This window comes from Trichomycterus rosablanca, chromosome 4 (assembly GCF_030014385.1).
Source record: "Trichomycterus rosablanca isolate fTriRos1 chromosome 4, fTriRos1.hap1, whole genome shotgun sequence".
Classification (NCBI taxonomy): domain Eukaryota; kingdom Metazoa; phylum Chordata; class Actinopteri; order Siluriformes; family Trichomycteridae; genus Trichomycterus; species Trichomycterus rosablanca.
In genome coordinates this window covers 20,512,748-20,533,048 of record NC_085991.1, presented here as the reverse complement: position 1 = coordinate 20,533,048, position 20,301 = coordinate 20,512,748, and the positions used below count along the sequence as shown (strand labels likewise).

At 38.3% G+C, this 20,301-nt stretch overlaps 1 protein-coding gene and 1 long non-coding RNA gene across 2 annotated transcripts in view; one reads left to right on the top strand and one right to left on the bottom strand.

Annotated features, from left to right (window-relative positions):
* c4h14orf119 (chromosome 4 C14orf119 homolog) overlaps positions 1-20,301 on the top strand; it is a 43,658-nt gene that overhangs the window by 3,549 nt on the left and 19,808 nt on the right. The window contains exon 2 of the mRNA XM_062993942.1: positions 12,452-12,868. Coding sequence (XP_062850012.1) covers positions 12,455-12,868 — 414 coding nt within the window. The 5' untranslated portion in view covers positions 12,452-12,454. The remainder of the gene's footprint in view (positions 1-12,451; positions 12,869-20,301) is intronic.
* On the bottom strand, positions 3-8,479 carry LOC134312206 (uncharacterized). The gene is made up of 4 exons (XR_010011514.1): positions 8,461-8,479; positions 509-578; positions 272-325; positions 3-69 (listed from the first exon to the last, which is right to left on the bottom strand). It is a non-coding gene; the product is annotated as an uncharacterized LOC134312206 (long non-coding RNA).

Below are 20,301 nucleotides of genomic sequence, written 5' to 3'. Positions count from 1 at the left end.
TCTTCATTATTTTAGCAGCTCTGACTGCCTTAAGATGGATCGGCATGGCCCATCTGATTCACTAGTAGACTGAAAAAGAATCAAATAATTTATATCAGCAGCTATGCAATCAGTACATAGTTTAGCATTCACCCCGTGGTAACACACCCAACAGAAGTTGAAAACAGTCAGGGCTTTAAGCATATATAGATGGGCAGGCGGGCACAAAGATGGATGAATGAATGGATGAATAGACATTGTCAGCACCAAAACTGTATCAACTAGCACTTACTTTAAGTTTCCCAGATCCAGGCCTCCTTGTAATTTTCTCCTTTACAGCATAGTCCTAGAATGAAATGATTTAGAATATGTAGTTATCTGAGGCTACAAAAACAGTAACATTCTGTGGATGTGATAGTAAAGCAATGTACTGAATATCAAACTTGCTGCTACTATCATGAACTAGCATATGGAAAACATGTCCTTATGTGCTGATATAAATGTAGGCAGATACTGTTATCTACAATACCCGGGTCTTCTCTGTTGGACACTAAGACTCTCTCAAACTCAGCAGCCTTCCTTGACATGTGGCCATTTTCCTGTTTTTAATTTCATATTTAAAATATGTAGTTAACAGAATGCTACAATAGCTTAAACACAGTGGCACAAATGCAGGGTTTTCCCTGGGTTGTTGGTGGGCTTACGTGGTGTGGTCACTGGGCTTGGGCTTAGGTGGTGCCCAAGTCTTATAAGAGTAGGAAAAACCTGAAATGTGTGTTAATAGACATTTTCTGAATAAATCATATAAACTTTGATCAACTGCCCCAGCTTCACAGCAATAATTTAAAGCACACAATCATTCAAAAGAAAAAGCTGGACCTCCACTATTTTAAGAGCAACAAGGTTAACGTCCACATTTAATTAATGTAGAGATATGTGTATAAATAAGACATATATATATATATATATATATATATATATATATATATATATATATATATATATATATACACAGTGTATCACAAAAGTGAGTACACCCCTCACATTTCTGCAAATATTTTATTATATCTTTTCATGGGACGACACTATAGACATGAAACTTGGATATAATTTAGAGTAGTCAGTGTACAACTTGTATAGCAGTGTAGATTTACTGTCTTCTGAAAATAACTCAACACACAGCCATTAATGTCTAAATAGCTGGCAACATAAGTGAGCACACCCCACAGTGAACATGTCCAAATTGTGCCCAAAGTGTCAATATTTTGTGTGACCACCATTATTATCACTGCCTTAACCCTCCTGGGCATGGAATTCACCAGAGCTGCACAGGTTGCTACTGGAATCCTCTTCCACTCCTCCATGATGACATCACGGAGCTGGTGGATGTTAGACACCTTGAACTCCTCCACCTTCCACTTGAGGATGCGCCACAGGTGCTCAATTGGGTTTAGTCCATCACCTTTACCTTCAGCTTCCTCAGCAAGGCAGTTGTCATCTTGGAGGTTGTGTTTGGGGTCGTTATCCTGTTGGAAAACTGCCATGAGGCCCAGTTTTCGAAGGGAGGGGATCATGCTCTGTTTCAGAATGTCACAGTACATGTTGGAATTCATGTTTCCCTCAATGAACCGCAGCTCCCCAGGGCCAGCAACACTCATGCAGCCCAAGACCATGATGCTACCACCACCATGCTTGACTGTAGGCAAGATACAGTTGTCTTGGTACTTCTTACCAGGGCGCCGCCACACATGCTGGACACCATCTGAGCCAAACAAGTTTATCTTGGTCTCGTCAGACCACAGGGCATTCCAGTAATCCATGTTCTTGGACTGCTTGTCTTCAGCAAACTGTTTGCGGGCTTTCTTGTGCGTCAGCTTCCTTCTGGGATGACGACCATGCAGACCGAGTTGATGCAGTGTGCGGCGTATGGTCTGAGCACTGACAGGCTGACCTCCCACGTTTTCAACCTCTGCAGCAATGCTGGCAGCACTCATGTATCTATTTTTTAAAGCCAACCTCTGGATATGACGCCAAACACGTGGACTCAACTTCTTTGGTCGACCCTGGCGAAGCCTGTTCCGAGTGGAACCTGTCCTGGAAAACTGCTGTATGACCTTGGCCACCATGCTGTAGCTCAGTTTCAGGGTGTTAGCAATCTTCTTAAAGCCCAGGCCATCTTTGTGGAGAGCAACAATTCTATTTCTCACATCCTCAGAGAGTTCTTAGCCATGAGGTGCCATGTTGAATATCCAGTGGCCAGTATTAGAGAATTGTACCCAAAACACCAAATTTAACAGCCCTGCTCCCCATTTACACCTGGGATTTTGACACATGACACCATGGAGGGACAACGACACATTTGGGCACAATTTGGACATGTTCACTGTGGGGTGTACTCACTTATGTTGCCAGCCATTTAGACATTAATGGCTGTGTGTTGAGTTATTTTCAGAAGACAGTAAATCTACACTGCTATACAAGCTGTACACTGACTACTCTAAGTTATATCCAAGTTTCATGTCTATAGTGTTGTCCCATGAAAAGATATAATGAAATATTTGCAGAAATGTGAGGGGTGTACTCACTTTTGTGATACACTGTATATATACAGGGGTTGGACAAAATAACTGAAACACCTGGTTTTAGACCACAATAATTTATTAGTATGGTGTAGCAGGACTCTAGAGTGCGACCAAATTTCTCAATGGTGCGACTAAAAAAAATCTGAGGTCGCACCGGTGCAACCAGCCGTTCGAGGGGAAAAAAGTCTCCGCTACTCTGAAAGTCTCCCTGTGGTAGAACAACAGACACACATCAGGCCCAAATCATGGTCTAAACCAATCAGAGACAGTGAAGGGCGGGACAATTTTGTAGCGGCGATATGTGAGCGACATTCAGCTCAGCCAATCAGAATGCAGCACCAGGTTTATACATGTGCGTTTGGACGTTCAGTTGGTTTAGTTTTGTATAGACCGTTTCAATGAGGGTAAACAATAACAACGCTACTGCGCATGTCTGTTCCTTTCGCCTTTCCGGTAGCGCCATTTTTAAACATCCATCCAGCTGTCAACATGACGAGCTCGTACTTTGCGAGTCTCCCGAACGCGGAACAAACGCGATATAAGCAGAAATGAATGATAGATCATCAAGTATCTTTACCAGCCCCTTTTGAGGAGAATTTAAGAAGTCAGTGTTTTTCCGCTGACCTAAAACGTTTGCCTGCGGTAACATACCCAGCCGTGTGTCACTACCTTGTTGAAACGGAGTGTGTTTACACCAGAGAGGCAGTGAAAGCATACCGCAGTTTGAACGCATACAATTCATTATTAAAATAATTATTAACATCATTATTGTGTCATCTCCCCTTTTGTGTCTGTTGAGCTAAGAGCCATTATAATATGATAAAAATATGGCAAACCACAGTGAATTACTTCTCATCTGAATTAGAACATATTAGCTCATGCTAAAACGATTTTTTTTATAGCCTAACTGGAAATACATGAAATATTTCACAGTAAGCACAATGTATTCATAAATAGTTTATTTACTTTTTGTATTACAAAAGTAGAACCATATGTTTCTTTACAGGTCTGCGTGTCATTTAATAATTAAGCTAAGCTAATTATTACAGCTAATTAAGCTATTAATATAATTCCATATAGTGACATTTCCCCAAAATATAGTCCTATAAAGTTATGGCTTTTACATCGTATTCTAAGGAAAATGTACACTTTTTAAGGCTTATGTTTATTCTGTTCTATTAATACAAATATTAAGTGCCGGCGTATTTTAATACACTTAAGCTAAACGTCAGGGACAAGACAGCATGAGAACAGCGTTCAACTGAGTACATTTGTTCACAATATTTTATTATGAAATAATATATATTACATTTATTATAAGAGCTGATGGTGGGTATCCAGCCGTCTCTATTTACAGCAGCAATCCAAGCGTTTCGCTGTGCGTTGTCTTTTGGAAATCTGTACACTTTCATTTCTGAAAGCAAGTTTGTACCTGGCCTGAGGGAACATCCGCCAACCGAACAACATGTTCCTAACTTTAATTTAGACATACTGTCAATAAATCACACCTGAACTAGCGCAAAAGAATTGAAGCAGTTGTGGTCAATCGCTGTTGTTCTGAGCGCTGTTTACCACCAAGCGGAAGCGTCTTAGGAACATCTACGGACTCATGAATATTCATTTGAAACGGTGTATACGAGACTCGCCGGACGGCCCCAGCATTAAAGTTCGGTTTCTGGAGCTAGACAATTCGTCTTGGAAATGACATATACAAGTCCTGCACAGTGGTCAGAGGGATTTTAAGCCATTCTTCTTGCAGGATAGTGGCCAGGTCACTACGTGATGCTGGTGGAGGAAAACGTTTCCTGACTCGCTTCTCCAAAACACCCCAAAGTGGCTCAATAATATTTAGATCTGGTGACTGTGCAGGCCATGGGAGATGTTCAACTTCACTTTCATGTTCATCAAACCAATCTTTCACCAGTCTTGCTGTGTGTATTGGTGCATTGTCATCCTGATACACGGCACCGCCATTGGATGCACATGGTCCTCCAGAATGGTTCGGTAGTCCTTGGCAGTGACGCGCCCATCTAGCACAAGTATTGGGCCAAGGGAATGCCATGATATGGCAGCCCAAACCATCACTGATCCACCCCCATGCTTCACTCTGGGCATGCAACAGTCTGGGTGGTACGCTTCTTTGGGGCTTCTCCACACCGTAACTCTCCCGGATGTGGGGAAAACAGTAAAGGTGGACTCATCAGAGAACAATACATGTTTCACATTGTCCACAGCCCAAGATTTGCGCTCCTTGCACCATTGAAACCGACGTTTGGCATTGGCACGAGTGACCAAAGGTTTGGCTATAGCAGCCCGGCCGTGTATATTGACCCTGTGGAGCTCCCGACGGACAGTTCTGGTGGAAACAGGAGAGTTGAGGTGCACATTTAATTCTGCCGTGATTTGGGCAGCCGTGGTTTTATGTTTTTTGGATACAATCCGGGTTAGCACCCGAACATCCCTTTCAGACAGCTTCCTCTTGCGTCCACAGTTAATCCTGTTGGATGTGGTTTGTCCTTCTTGGTGGTATGCTGACATTACCCTGGATACCGTGGCTCTTGATACATCACAAAGACTTGCTGTCTTGGTCACAGATGCGCCAGCTAGACGTGCACCAACAATTTGTCCTCTTTTGAACTCTGGTATGTCACCCATAATGTTGTGTGCATTGCAATATTTTGAGCAAAACTGTGCTCTTACCCTGCTAATTGAACCTTCACACTCTGCTCTTACTGGTGCAATGTGCAATTAATGAAGATTGGCCACCAGACTGGTCCAATTTAGCCATGAAACCTCCCACACTAAAATGACAGGTGTTTCAGTTATTTTGTCCAACCCCTGTATATATATATATATATATATATATATATATATATATATATATATATATATATATATATATATATATATATATATATATACTAGGGATGCATCAATACCATTTTTTTTCCAACCGAGTACGAGTACAAGTACATGTATTTTTGTACTCGCCGATACCGATACCTATTTAAAATGATGCAATCTGGAGCATTATGGAATAGTGTAGTTTTTAGTGTAAAATAGTGCAGTGGAACAGTTGCTTGGGTTGCCATCACTAATTGTAAAAAAAAAAAAACACTGCACAGACATCATTGAGAAAGCTTCTGACAAGCTAAAGTTAATGTTCATCATTAATAAACGCACGTGATTAAAGTTCATCATTAATAAACGCACGTAATTAACGCTGTGCACATCATACATGCAATGCGATTCTGCTGATTGAAATATTTACTTTAAAAAGACAATACAGTCCGATCCCATCTGAGCCGATTCTATCAGCACATCCATTCGTGGGTTCACCTCGGTAAATCGTAAACGACTCTGAGTCGGCTCCCGCTCTGTGGTAATAACCAGTATAATCAGGTAATATCAGGTAAGCGAGTCACACAAAATGTTCTGTAGTAGTTGGTGTTTATTTACAACCGCATCATTCATTATAACAGTAAACACGGAGAATTGACTGAGAAAAGAAACTTATGCTGCGCTTAAAATGAGTCGACTCCTGTATCGACACTGTGAACAGAGTATTGAACACAAACACGTCCTATAACACTTGTAATACAGGGTGGGCCATTTATATGGATACACCTAAATAAAATGGGAATGGTTGGTGATATTAACTTCCTGTTTGTGGCACATTAGTATATGGGAGGGGGAAAACTTTTCAAGATGGGTGGTGACCATGGTGGCCATTTTGAAGTCGGCCATTTTGGATCCAACTTTTAGTTTTTTCAATGGGAAGAGGGTCATGTGACACATCAAACTTATTAAGAATTTCACAAGAAAAACAATGGTGTGCTTGGTTTTAACGTATGAGTTATTTACAAGTTTCTGACCACTTATAAAATGTGTTCAAAGTGCTGCCCATTGTGTTGGATTGTCAATGCACCGCAGAAGAAATGCTAGCACAGGCTTCCAGTATCCGTAGTTTCAGGTGCTGCACATCTCGTATCTTCACAGCCAATCTTCACAGTATCTTAGACAATTGCCTTCAGATGACCCCAAAGATAAAAGTCTAAGGGGGTCAGATCGGGAGACCTTGGGGGCCATTCAACTGGCTCACGACGACCAATCCACTTTCCAGGAAACTGTTCATCTAGGAATGCTCGGACCTGACACCCATAATGTGGTGGTGCACCATCTTGCTGGAAAAACTCAGGGAACGTGCCAGCTTCAGTGCATAAAGAGGGAAACACATCATCATGTAGCAATTTCAAATATCCAGTGGCCTTGAGGTTTCCATTGATGAAGAATGGCCCCACTATCTTTGTACCCCATATACCACACCATACCATCAATTTTTGTGTTCCAACAGTCTTGGAGGGATCTATCCAATGTGGGTTAGTGTCAGACCAATAGCGGTGGTTTTGTTTGTTAACTTCACCATTCACATAAAAGTTTGCCTCATCACTGAACAAAATGTTCTGTGTAAACTGAGGGTCCTGTTCCAATTTTAGTTTTGCCCATTCTGCAAATTCAGTGCGCCGATCTGGGTCATCCTCATTGAGATGCTGCAGCAGCTGGAGTTTGTAAGGGTGCCATTTGTGAGTAGCTAATATCCGCCGAAGGGATGTTCGACTGATGCCACTCTCCAGTGACATGCGGCGAGTGCTACGCTGTGGGCTTTTGCTGAATGAAGCTAGGACAGCCACTGATGTTTCTTCATTAGTGACAGTTTTCATGCGTCCACATTTTGGCAAATCCAACACTGAACCAGTTTCACGAAACTTGGCAAGCAGTTTGCTAACTGTAGCATGGGAGATGGGTGGTCTCGTAGGGTGTCTTGTATTGAAATCTGCTGCAATGACCCGGGTACTGCGTTCACCAGACATCAACACAATTTCTATCCGCTCCTCACGTGTTAACCTCTGCGACATGTCAATGGCTGTAAACAAAGAGAAGCTTGTAAATAGCTTGTAAATAACTCATGAAAGAATAAAGTTACGTTAAAACCAATCACACCATTGTTTTTCTTGTGAAATTCTCAATAAGTTTGATGTGTCACATGACCCTCTTCCCATTGAAAAAAACTAAAGTTGGATCCAAAATGGCCGACTTCAAAATGGCCGCCATGGTCACCACCCATCTTGAAAAGTTTTCCCCCTCCCATATACTAATGTGCCACAAACAGGAAGTTAATATCACCAACCATTCCCATTTTATTTAGGTGTATCCATATAAATGGCCCACCCTGTATAACAAACGCTTTTGTAACCGGTTATCTTCGCTGTTAGCTCTATTTTGAAGGGGTTTTTTTTGTCAAACGGAACTAAATAACATTAAACGTGCGTGTGAGCGTGGTCAGTGAGAATAATTCAATCTGTCTCCCATGGGTGAAAAATGAATTGCTTTAGTTTTAGAAGTAAAAAAATCTCGTAATGTCACGCCCCCCGGTCAGGCACTCGCGCCCCACAGGTTGAAAACCCCTGCGTTAACGCAGCAACGTGCACTAGGCACAAGGTATCGGATGTTTAGTATCGGAGCCTCGTTTGCGAGTACGAGTACGAGTTAATGAGCGCGGTATCGGGCTAATACCCGATACTAGTATCGGTACTCATACATCTCTAATATATACATTAATTAAATGTGGACGTTAACCTTGTTGCTCTTAAAATAGTGGAGGTCCAGCAAAAACTAAGTAATTGCACCAGTCTTAACGCGTTGCAAACATTACTAAACAGACTGTTAATGCTAATGTTATAGTTTAGCTAACGTCCCAAGTAACTAATTTGAAGACATATAATCCTGAGACCTGTGTTATTTTCGGCTTTCTAAAATGGGCACTTATTTTTAATAACATTTCAGGCATAGTTAAGATATCATTGTTTATTATTATAAACTGTTTAAGTTTATGACTTACCATCGAACTTCAGGGTTTAGCAGCGCGCCGCTTCACCAACGTCTTTTTATCCATTTCTTACTTTCCAGGTAACAGTTTAGCCGTTGACGAGATTTTCCGTCTTAAGTAAATACACAGCGTGGACTTTAACAGACTCGTTTGTGAGAATTAAATCACTGAAACTGACTCTACATTTGTATTTCGCGCGGTTCACCTGACGCCAAGCTTGAGACGCTTGGTTGAGATAACGGTCTCAAATCAAGTGCGCATGTGCGCGCCCAGCTGTCCAGACTGACATCATGTGTGTAGAAGAGAGGTTTGTGCAGAATAGGCAGAATAAAAGGTTATAAAGTCATCTGTCTGATGTAATATTGATGTAATGTAATGTTTGTCCTGCCTGCATGAGGTTATTTGTATTTTTGTAAAATCTGTGCTGTATTCTTTTTTTATTGGAATATTGTTAATCATCTAATTTTTTAGATGTAAATAATGTCTTTTTGACATGTTTTTCATGTCATGTAATTAACTTAGCCCCACACACATACACGTACAACCTTCACGTACCTCCTTTAAATAATACATAAATATTACATTATTATTGTCTTGATATTTGTATCTTGTCATTTACCTATATGATCATAGTTAAACTGTAAATTACTGTAAACATCAAACATTAGAAGAGGTGACTGAACTATTCTTAGTTGAACTGTAAACTGTAAGTTAACTGAATTTTACAATTCAACAATATCATGTTTACAGTTGAACTGTAAACTTCAGTCAATATTGTTAAACACCACGGAACACCACGGAAGAGGTGGCCATGAACTTCATGGTAACATGAGAGTTCACAGTTGTACTCATGGTCAAACTGTAAAAGTGACAGTAGAACTATGAACTTTTATGGTTTAACTGTAAATTTAACAGTTGAACTGTAAACTTCACAGTTACTATTATTAAACACTGAAAAGGTTACCATGAACTTCATGGTAACATGAGAGTTCACAGTTGTACTCATGGTGAAACTGTAAAAATGACAGTAGAACTATGAACTTTTATGGTTTAACTGTAAACTTAACAGTTTTACTGTAAAACTTCACAGTACATTTTTTCCTGGGTAACATGGGACATTAGCCCATAAAGGCGGACAAATGAGTCCGATGTGCACACTGCAAGGATGGATGGATGTACAACCACTGAATGTGTTAAGTGTAATGTTAGGTTGTCCTTCAATGACCACAAGAATTGCTTTTTTAAGTTTCCTGAGTAGGGGACATGAGAAGCACATGAATGGTGGAAAGCTGTTCCACATCTTTTGATTTCCTGTTCATGTTAGAGAAATAATTTGCAAAAAAAATACTATGCCAAGCAATAGGTTATACTTCTAATACATAAGCAAAACACGTTAAAGTTTGTCTTTTTCTGCGTTTTACCGTAATGTCAATTTAAATTGTAATCCTTAAACACAGCAATCTGTTCTCTACAAACTAAACACATGGCTTTACATTCGACTTCTGTAAAAAAACAAACAAAAAAAAAAAAAAACTTGGATGTCCATGTCTTGTTAAAAACTCTACTACACTTTGTATCAATCACACTCATGGTTCTGTTCACCAACACATTAATGAAGCTGGATACACCTGCACACATGTATGAACATAAATTGAAAAACAAAACCATTGTGTTGCATGTACAATGTACACTTATTTACGTCTGACTTCTAATTGCTACTTTTCTCTCTTATTTAACTTAATTTAACTCTCAAATTTTTTTTTATTATATTAAGGCCAAACCATCTGTCATCTATTTATTATTCTCCTCTTTCCTGTCAAGTAGCTTGTTCACTGCATTCTTTCCCCTTTGCTTTTTTTCGTCCAGCTTTTACATCCATAAACCACAGAGAAGACAATAGCTGCGTCCGGAATCGCATACTTCCATACTTAATAGTACGCGAAATGAGTACGCGAGAGCGGTTAGTATGTCCGAATACATAGTATAAATAAAGAGGTACGCGAGAAGTACCCGGATAACATACTTATTGGGCAGCCATGTTTGAGTATGCAAGCGATGCACACTTGCGGTCCGCTAATGTATCCCATAATGCAACTGGAGCTGCGTAGGCGTTCAAAGCGGAATAAGAAACAAGAAAGATGGCGGAAAACGGAGTCTTCTGTTCACAAGTGTAAGTAAGATAAATAAAATAAAACATTTTAAAGACGAATAAATAACAAAAACACGATAAATATCCAAAATTTTGGCGAGTGGGGTTTGTAATGAGTAACTATGGTGATATTACGTCATCACGTCCTTACGTCATCACTTGACGTTGGCAAGATGGCGCATGTAGTTCGTAGTGATGTGTGCATACTGCATACTTCTGTACTGAAAGTATGTACTTTTTTATCGGCCGAGTAGTGCATACTTCCTCCAATCTAGTACGCACTCTGTAAGTATGCGATTCCGGACGCAGCTAATGTCTGGACACTTCTGATCTCTGAACAGACAAATCATTACATTTGAAAATTTTTTAGTTCCTTTATTTTCAGTTCCTTTTAGTTCTGTCAAGTGCCAGTTGGTGTTGTATTTCCTGACTGCTGGATCCTTTGCTATGAACAATCTATTCAAATGAGACATCAATTTTAAAGTTAGTGTTTTTTCGGTTGTCATGATTTTTGTATTAAGTTCCATCTTTTTGTTCTTTAACTTTCCTTTATACGGGCCTTTAAATCTTCTGGACTTTCTGGTAGTCATGTTATTCTGTTAGAGTTTTGTCATTTGCATATCAAAGGTTATTGATGTTTCTTTTACCAACTTAAATCTTCTATCATTTTTCTGCAGTCCCGCTTTTCTTATTATATGTTCAGCATACAGGTTGCACATAAATGGTGACATCATGCAGCATTATCTATACTCCTTTGCCCTCCGGATCCAGTCTGTTTACTTTCTGACATGACTGTGGCTTGTTGATCCATTGATGTTAATGAAAATGTTAATATTTTTGTTCAAAATATTTGTCATTTACTGTGGTTTACTAATTCAATTTAGTTTTTTAGGTATATAAAACCTATAAAATATAAAATTTATAAATTTTATAAAATAAATGTCATTTTATTTAAGAGACATTTATTTTATAAAATTTATAAATTTTATATTTTATAGGTTTTCTATACCTAAAAAACTAAATTGAATTAGTAAACGACAGTAAATGACAAATATTTCAAACAAAAATATTAACATTTTGCAACATTAAATGTGTAACGTTAAAACATTTTAAAATTTCCCTTAATACTACTCATTTACATACAAATTCCATTTCTGTAAATGTTGGGACATGTAGTAAAATGCAAGAAAAAAAGGTGCAAAAGCCAATATCTGTCATGGTGTGGGGGTACATCATTGGCCATGGTATGGGTTCCATGTGTGAAGGTTCCATAGGCGTGGAGGCATTATATATAGGGATTTAAGAGTGACACATGCTGCCATCAAGGTGACATCTTTTCTCAGGAAGTTTATGGTTACTTCAACAAGAACATGCCAGGCCTCATTCTGAATGTGCTACAACAGCGTGGCTATGTAGGCACAGAGTGTGTCCAGTTCTGTTTTCTAATTAAAATGTATGGTGGATCTTTGGGATCAGGCAATGGTGATCACGGACTGTTGAAGTCTCGTATCAAGGAATAATGGACCAAAATTACACTTGCAAAATGCAGCAATTAGCATCCTCAATTCTGCAACCATTAAGAAGTTTCATTAATAGTAATTTTGGAGTATGTTCCAGGAATCGAATGTCTACCATTTAAATAAAGATTCCAGAGAAGTACCAAACAGATTCTTTTTTACTACATTTAAAAAAAATGCAATTTTTAAAACGTTTGGAAATGTACAAACCTGTGTACATTTAGATAAGAATATTATGGTTTTTAAACATTTGTCTTCTATACAATGTCAGTATTGTCAGATATGAATTTCACAGTGTATAAAAGTAATTAAAATGTTGTGTTTCCGCTTGTCTTAGGAAATGGCCTGGTTTCATCATGTTATGCAAGATGCCTGCCAACCACAGTTGTCTTCGGTAAACGACCTCAAGTGCGATGGCCATGAATGCCACAAGTCAAACCCTAGTACAAATGTACTAGTAGATCTATCTGATGGACAAAGTTGTCTCCAGTCTTCAAATATATACTTTGATGATGCATCACAGAGCGTGGTATTGCCAAGCCTGGGAGAGCTTTCGTGTATTTCTTCCTTTAACCTTGGGCTAAGCGATGGTCCTGTTCCCTTATCTTATGTGACTCTTCAGGAACAGCGTTGTGTGTTAAACTGGTTTTTTGGCTGGGGTCCTTCTCAAAGAAAGCGATTTCTAGAGGACCTGATTTCAAAGGCAGTACCAAGAAAAGTTAGCAGCCTTTTGGAGCAACTCAATACATTACAGGTAACTCACACAAACATCACCCTATCATATCTCCTCAAAAAATGAGGTTTTCTTGATTGTGTTTAATTTCTAATAGCATGACTAGGTTGTTATAGGTTGATCACTGACATGAAATGTACCAAAAACATTTTACGTTTTTAACTTTCCTTTATACATTTTCAGTTTAAGACAACTCTTAAACACATTTGTACATATTCGTAGTATTTTTTTTAAATACAAGCTATTTAAGATATATAGATGTTAGTTGGTAAGCACCTAGATCTTTTAGGTTATAACATCTTAAATGGTTTAATATAGTTTTGTTACAAATGTTAAATTTTATATGTCCAGTTTGCAGTTTTAACAGTTAAATAAATTGTTAATTTGCTGTTTACTTTGTGCTAAACTTGTTTGTTACTGTTTTTAAAAACAAAAAATAGATAAATTCTGGAAGAGGCTCAGCCTCAAAAATGTAAGTGATATACACACGTGGACAAAATTGTTGGTACCCTTACATCAAAGAAAGAAAAACCCACAATGGTCACTGAAATAACTTGAAACTGACAAAAGTAATAATACATAAAATTAACTGAAAATCAACTAATGAAAATCAGACATTGCTTTTGAATTGTGGTTCAACAGAATAATTTAAAAGAACAAACTAATGAAACTGGCCTGGACAAAAATGATGGTACCCTTAACTTAATATTTTGTTGCACAACCCTTTGAGGCAATCACTGCAATCAAGCGATTTCTGTAACTCAATGAGACTTCTGCACCTGTCCACAGGTATTTTGGCCCACTTCTCATGAGCAAACTGCTCCAGCTGTCTCAGGTTTGAAGGATGCCTTCTCCAGACTGCATGTTTTAGCTCCTTCCACAGATGTTCAATTGGATTTAGATCAGGACTCGTAGAAGGCCACTTCAGAACAGTCCAATGCTTTGCTCTTATCCATTCTTGGATGTTTTTAGCTGTGTGTTTCGGGTCATTATCCTGTTGAAGGACCCATGACCTGCGACTAAGACCAAGCTTTCTGACACTGGGCAGCACATTTTGCTCCAGAATGCTTTGATAGTCTTGAGATTAGGGCTGTCGTGGTGAAAGAATTTTCCCTTTCAGTATTTAGCGTGGCTCAACACCACGGTATGCGGTATTACCGCCATTTTTTTTTTTTTTTTTTTTTAAATTACTTAATTTATCTGGATTTTAGAGCTATATAAAAAAGCTTTATTGTTAGGCTATAATTCGGTATATTATTGCTTTTTAATGACAAAGATGAGACAGCTTTAAGACAAATCAAATGCGTGTTTATTGTTAAATACAAAACAAAGAAGAGCAGGGATGCGCAATAAGAATGCATGGATTTTCTCTATTAAAAAAGGTTTAAATTTAGCTTCTAGCCTAGGATAGATATACACTGTGAAACGAAAAAAAGCAAAAACTGTTTAAAAAACTGTTTAGGCTAAATATTTTAAATGCACATCTAATGAAAATATGGTAAAAAAAAGATAATAAAACGAAACCTTTCGTTTAGAATAAAGAATAAAGTCTATAAGACCTTAAACCTGCGTTATCATGTTCTTGTTGCGCGCTAGAAAACCCAACATGTTCACCTGATGTGGTTTCAGAGAGGACCTGAGTGGGGTGGCAATGTTCCCGGCGGCACTAAAAACTCTCTCTGATGGTGTGCTCGTTGCACAAATACACATGTACTTGCATGCGACTTTAGAGAGCAGAGGAAATGTAGTCTGGTTGTTGCGCATTAAAAATGCACTGAAATTAGCCACTATTAACATAACATTATATACTACATTTTAAGTTATTATTCGTTTCAATACATTTTTATTCAACGAAAAAATACATTTAACCCTTAAGAGATCCTAGGGACATTTTGTGCTATTTTTTTTTTTTTTTTTCAAACCATTTTGGCTGTGTTGAATAAATACAGCTCATATTTGCCAAAGGATATTCATTTTTTTTTTTTTTTTTTTTTGGAATCACAAAGACATGACAGCATTTTACACATATAATTATGATTTAAATTCTTTTTTACAATGTGATTCAACTTTTACCATTTTGATAACAAACTCAAAATCAAAACTTGAAATTAAAAGTTGGGGTGATACAGAAACAAAGCTGCAGCCTTTAAATAAAATAAAAGATCAGAGCAAACACAGTATTTAGACAAAAGAAGGGCGTTTTGAGGAAATATATGCTTTCCACTTCTCCCATATTTTCTCAAATTTATTCTCCTGAAGCCTAACAGAGAAGGTTATTCTTTCCATTACAAAAATTTCATAGATTATGTCATACCAATTCTCTATGGATGGAGAGACTGGGTTAAGCCATTTCTTTGTGATAGCCTTTCTTGCAGCTACACTTAATATACCTTTGAGTGTTTGTCGATGTTGCGTGCATAAGTCCAAAGAAAAGCTCTTTCCAATTAAAGGTTATTTCTCTCCCAAAAATAGTCCCCATTTCTAAGTAAATTTCGTGCCTAAAGATATTTATTTTTGGACAATCCCAAAACAGATGGTAGTGATTGGCTTCCTGGGAGCCGCAGTTCCTCCAGCAGCTGGATGTACCTGAATAACGAGACCTCTGAACAGGAGTAATAAAATATCTACTGAGGCTCTTCCATCCGAACACCCTCCATGAAGCTGACCTTGTTATCCTCCACTGAAATTCACAGTATTTTATCCATGTCTCCTCTGGGATGCTACTGTTAGTATCTCTTTCCCATTTTTTTTTTTATATAAGTGGTACTTGCCATTTTCATCTCCTGAAGCCCTCTGTATATTCTAGATATCACTTTAAGTCCAGAATCAGCTTTATAGGCATTTATAAAAGTTTTCAATAAATTATTTTCAAATACTTTTTGACCCTCTTTCATAAAATTGCTTATATGGTGGCTTATATTTTTTTTATAAAAAAATCACTATTATTTAACCCATATAAAACTTTCAACCCCTGAAAACTGCACAGGGTGTTCTGATGGAAAAAGGTGCAGTACGAGGAAAGGCCCCTCCCCGCCCATCCCCTATAAGTCGCATCCAACTGACTTGGGACAAAGTCCAAATCATGAGAGCACCATCTCAAAATCCTTATGTCTTCAAGCAAGCCCTCTTTTGTGATAATTTTTAGCCATATTCTTAAATTCACATTGATCCACTTATTACCCAAATCCATTAAGTTTTTAATTAACCTTTTATCCCCCAACCGTGCCTGAATAGGAACTTCCCCAGATATTTCCACTTCAATTTCTTTCCATCTTGCTTGGTAATCAGATTTACACCAGCAGAAAAGGTATCGTAATTGGGCAGCCATATAATAGTCCTTGAGGCAGGGAAGTGCCACCCCTCCCTTGTTTTTTGCCAGCTGAAGGGTTTGAAATTTTATTCTTGGTTTGCTCCCATGCCAAATGTACCGTGATATTAACTTATCCCATTCATTAAATTGTCTATCATTGATTTCTATCGGAAGAGTCTGAAATAAATAAAGCACCCTAGGCAGAACATTCATTTTCACAGACTCAATCCGCGACTCAAATACTAGCATTGGAATTAAATTCCATTTCTTTATGTCCTCCTTTAATTTCTGATTTAATTGATCAAAATTTTAATCATATAATTTTGTTAAATCCTTTGGGATGTTTACTCCCAGGTACATCATATAGTCCATACTCCAATTCAGTCTAATTTTGGAGCTAATAATTTGACTGGGCTTGTAATTGAAGCATAATATTTGAGTCTTTGGAACATTCAATTTATATCCTGAGATAGAGCCAAAGACCTCTAATAATGATAAAAGATACAGGATTGAGTTCTCTGGATCTGTCAAATAAATTAAAATGTCATCTGCAAACAAAGAGATTTTATGCTCCTGTCCATTCATTTGTTTCCCTGTGATATTTTTATCTTGGGTAATTCCCTGACTTAATGCCTCAATAAACATTGCAAATAGTAATGGGCTAATAGGGCATCCCTGTCTAGTACCTCTTTCTAAATTAAATGGGTTTGAAATGCCCCCATTTATTTTTATTCTCGCTGTTGGATCTTTGTACAATGCTTGTATAGTTTTAATGAATGTTTGACGGAATCCAAATTTTTGTAATACTCTATATAAAAATTCCCAGTTGACTCGATCGAAGGCATTTTCCGCATCAAGACCCAAAAATACTGCCTGAAGTTTTTCCCCTGTAGTTTGTTCGATCAGATGTAGAGTACGTCGAATATTGTCCTGCGTCTGCCTATGTAGAATAAAACCTGTTTGGTCTAGACTTATGATTTGGAGGAGGATTTTTTCAGTTCTTTTTGCTAAGATATGGGTAAAAATTTTGTAATCCTGGTTTAGTACACTTATCGGTCTATAGCTTCCGCATTCATATTTGTCTTTACCTTCTTTTGGAATCAAAGAGATCACTGCTTCTCTCCAAGATGGAGGAGTTGTACCTGTACAGTGATGGCTTAGTGGTGAAGGTACTGGACTAGTAAACAGAAGGTTGCCGGTTCAAGCCCCGCCACCACCAAGTTGCCACTGTTGGGTCCCTGAGCAAGGCCCTTAACCCTCAATTGCTCATCGTGTAAGTCGCTTTGGATAAAAGCGTCTGCTAAATGCTGAAAATGTAAATGTAAAATGTAATGTACTGAGCACATAATTAAATGTTTTTTTCATTACCGGGATGAGCAAATCTTTCATCTCCTTATATCATTCTGAGGGAAATCCGTCCGGTCCTGCTGCTTTATTGAGTTTTAAGTTTGATATTGCTTTTTTTATTTCTTCTTCGGTTATTTCACTGATTAAAAGCTCATTTTGTTCGTCCCCCACTCTAGGTAACTGTATCATGTCAAAAAAATATTTCATTTTTGTTTCATCTGTTTTCGGCTGTGTATAAACATTTTTATAAAAGGTCTCAAATGATCGTTGAATATCTTTTAATTTATATTGCATAGATTTTGTTGTCGGGTCCCTGATTTTATAAATTGTGTTTTCTGCTTGTTGCTTTTTCAATTTGTAAGCAAGCAGTTTAGCTGACTTTCCTCCTGCTTCATAGTATCTTTGTTTGAGGAAAGTCAACTTTTTTTTTTATGTCATTTGAGTATATTTCATTTAATTCATTTTTCTTCTTATCCAGTTCCATTTTTGTTTTTTTATTCATTGTATTTTTATGAATGTTCTCTAATTGTTTTAGTTCTGTTTGTAATTGTTCCAATTTTACTTTTTTCAGTTTTTTTTTATTTGAACTATATCCTATAATTTTACCCCTAAGGACTGCTTTACATGCATCCCATAAAATTGGTTACTTCCCCATTGTCATTCATGTCAAAATAGTCTTTAATATCAATCTGTATCTGCTGCCTCATTTGTCCTAAAATTCCTGTATTTAGCTTCCAGATAGTATTCTTCTCTTCACAATCAAGTAACAAATCAAGAAAAACTGGGGCATGGTCTGACAAATCCATAGTCCCAATATGGCAATCCATTACCCTAGACAGATCATTCTGGAACATGAAAAAGTAGTCAAGCCTTGAGTAGACGGAATGTGCATGTGAAAAAAAAGTGTAATAGCTTTTTATCGGATTTCTTTCCCTCCATGTATCTAACAATCCTACTTCCCTCATCATTATTTTAATATTTTTAATAATTTTCTGCCCCCCAGGGTAGCAGGGTTTTGAACTATCCAGACTCAGCTGAAGTCTAACATTAAAATCTCCCCTGCAAATTAGGATTCCCTGGGCCTCCCGAATTAACAGTTCAAAAATATGTTTGTAAAATTTCCATTCAGATCCTGGTGGTGCATAGACATTCAGAAAAGTAACTAGTGCACCTTGTAAATATCCTCTAACAATTACAAACCTCCCCTCTTTGTCCTTCCTTTCATACACACATTCAAAATTTAGCTTACTAGAGATTAAAATCACCACACCCCTTTTAGAACCCTGCCCACATGAGGATGAATATTGAGCAAACCTCCATCTCCTTAGCTTTTCGTGTTCTAGATCAGTCATGTGAGTCTCCTGGAGAAGAGCTACGTCCACTCCCTCCCTCTTTAATTTTGACAAAACTTTTCCCCTCTTAACTGGACATCCCAAACCATTTACATTGTGAGTAATTACTCTGATTGACTTAATACTTTGCATTGAGTGTTTTGAAATCCCCTCAAACTTATTCTTACTTCGCATCCATCACCCTAATGTTATAAAGAACAATAGAACAACTGCAAACATTAACCAGAACCAAGATAACAATATAACAATAAATGACTTCCAATTTTAAGGCCTTTCCTGTTGCCTTATGTCTCTGCTGGAATGAGAGCAATGAGGGAAAACCTCTTCCTCCTGAGAGTGGAAGAGGGCCCTCCTCAGCTTTTAAGCTGATATTTAGGTCCAAAGTGGTCAGTGAGTGGTGTCCCGTCACCATATCTGTCCTTCATTAGCCCTTGACAATGTCCACATCATAGGTATTGCTTAAAAGCAAATTTTGTAATTAAACTTCTCACTAATTATTAGTCTTTAACATTATGTGAAATTATTATAAGATATAATATAGGACTGGCATATTACTGTCATAACTTTTGTACTTATCAAATGACTCATCGCCGGAATGCCTGGAGCCGTTCCCTGAAGCCTCGGGCGGAGCTCGTATCGCTCTGGTTTTCTCGATTCCCGCTGAATCGCCAGGTCAGTTGGTTAATCTTGTCCAAAAGGGAGGGAGGACTTTTGTGGACCGTTACCGATATTCCCCTTCCTGTCATGTCCGCTGTTGCCTCCTCGGCTGAGTTGTAAAGCACCGTGCCGTCCTTATAAAACACTCTCAGTCTGGCTGGGAATGGAGTCTGGAATCTTATGCTTCGTTCTTTGAGTGCAGTTTTGAGCTCGGTATATAGCTCCGGTGCATAATCATGGTCCAAATTCACTTTTTTCCCTGGAACTCGAATCCTTTTTTCTGCCAGGCTCTTTTAAGCACATCTTCCTTTAATCTGAAGCTTGCGAACTTCACCACAATTGATCTTGGTCGGGTTTCGTTCTGAGATTTCGGGGTGAGAGCGCGGTGGGCTCTTTCTATGTTCAGTGCTGTAGATGTCGGGAGCTCCAAGCCTTTCATTAACAACTCCTCCACAAAAGTTATCATTGATGTGGCGCTCTCTTCTTCTCCTTCTTTTACCCCGTGTATTCTGACATTGTCACGTCGCGAACGTCCCTCCAAATCAGTCAGTTTAGCCTCCATTTGCCCCTGCAGCTTCACCAACTCCGACAACACATCCTCCGATAACTGGATTCGGTTCTCGGCAGTGTTAATTAGCTCCTCTGCTTCATCTACTCTTTTGTATATCTTGTTTATATCGTCTCTTATGCCACTTAACTGCTGGTTTGAATCATTTCTGAATTCTCGAAGTTCCTTCAAAATTTTGTTCAAATCGGCCTCACGCGTTGGCTCCGAGTCTGTGTTTATC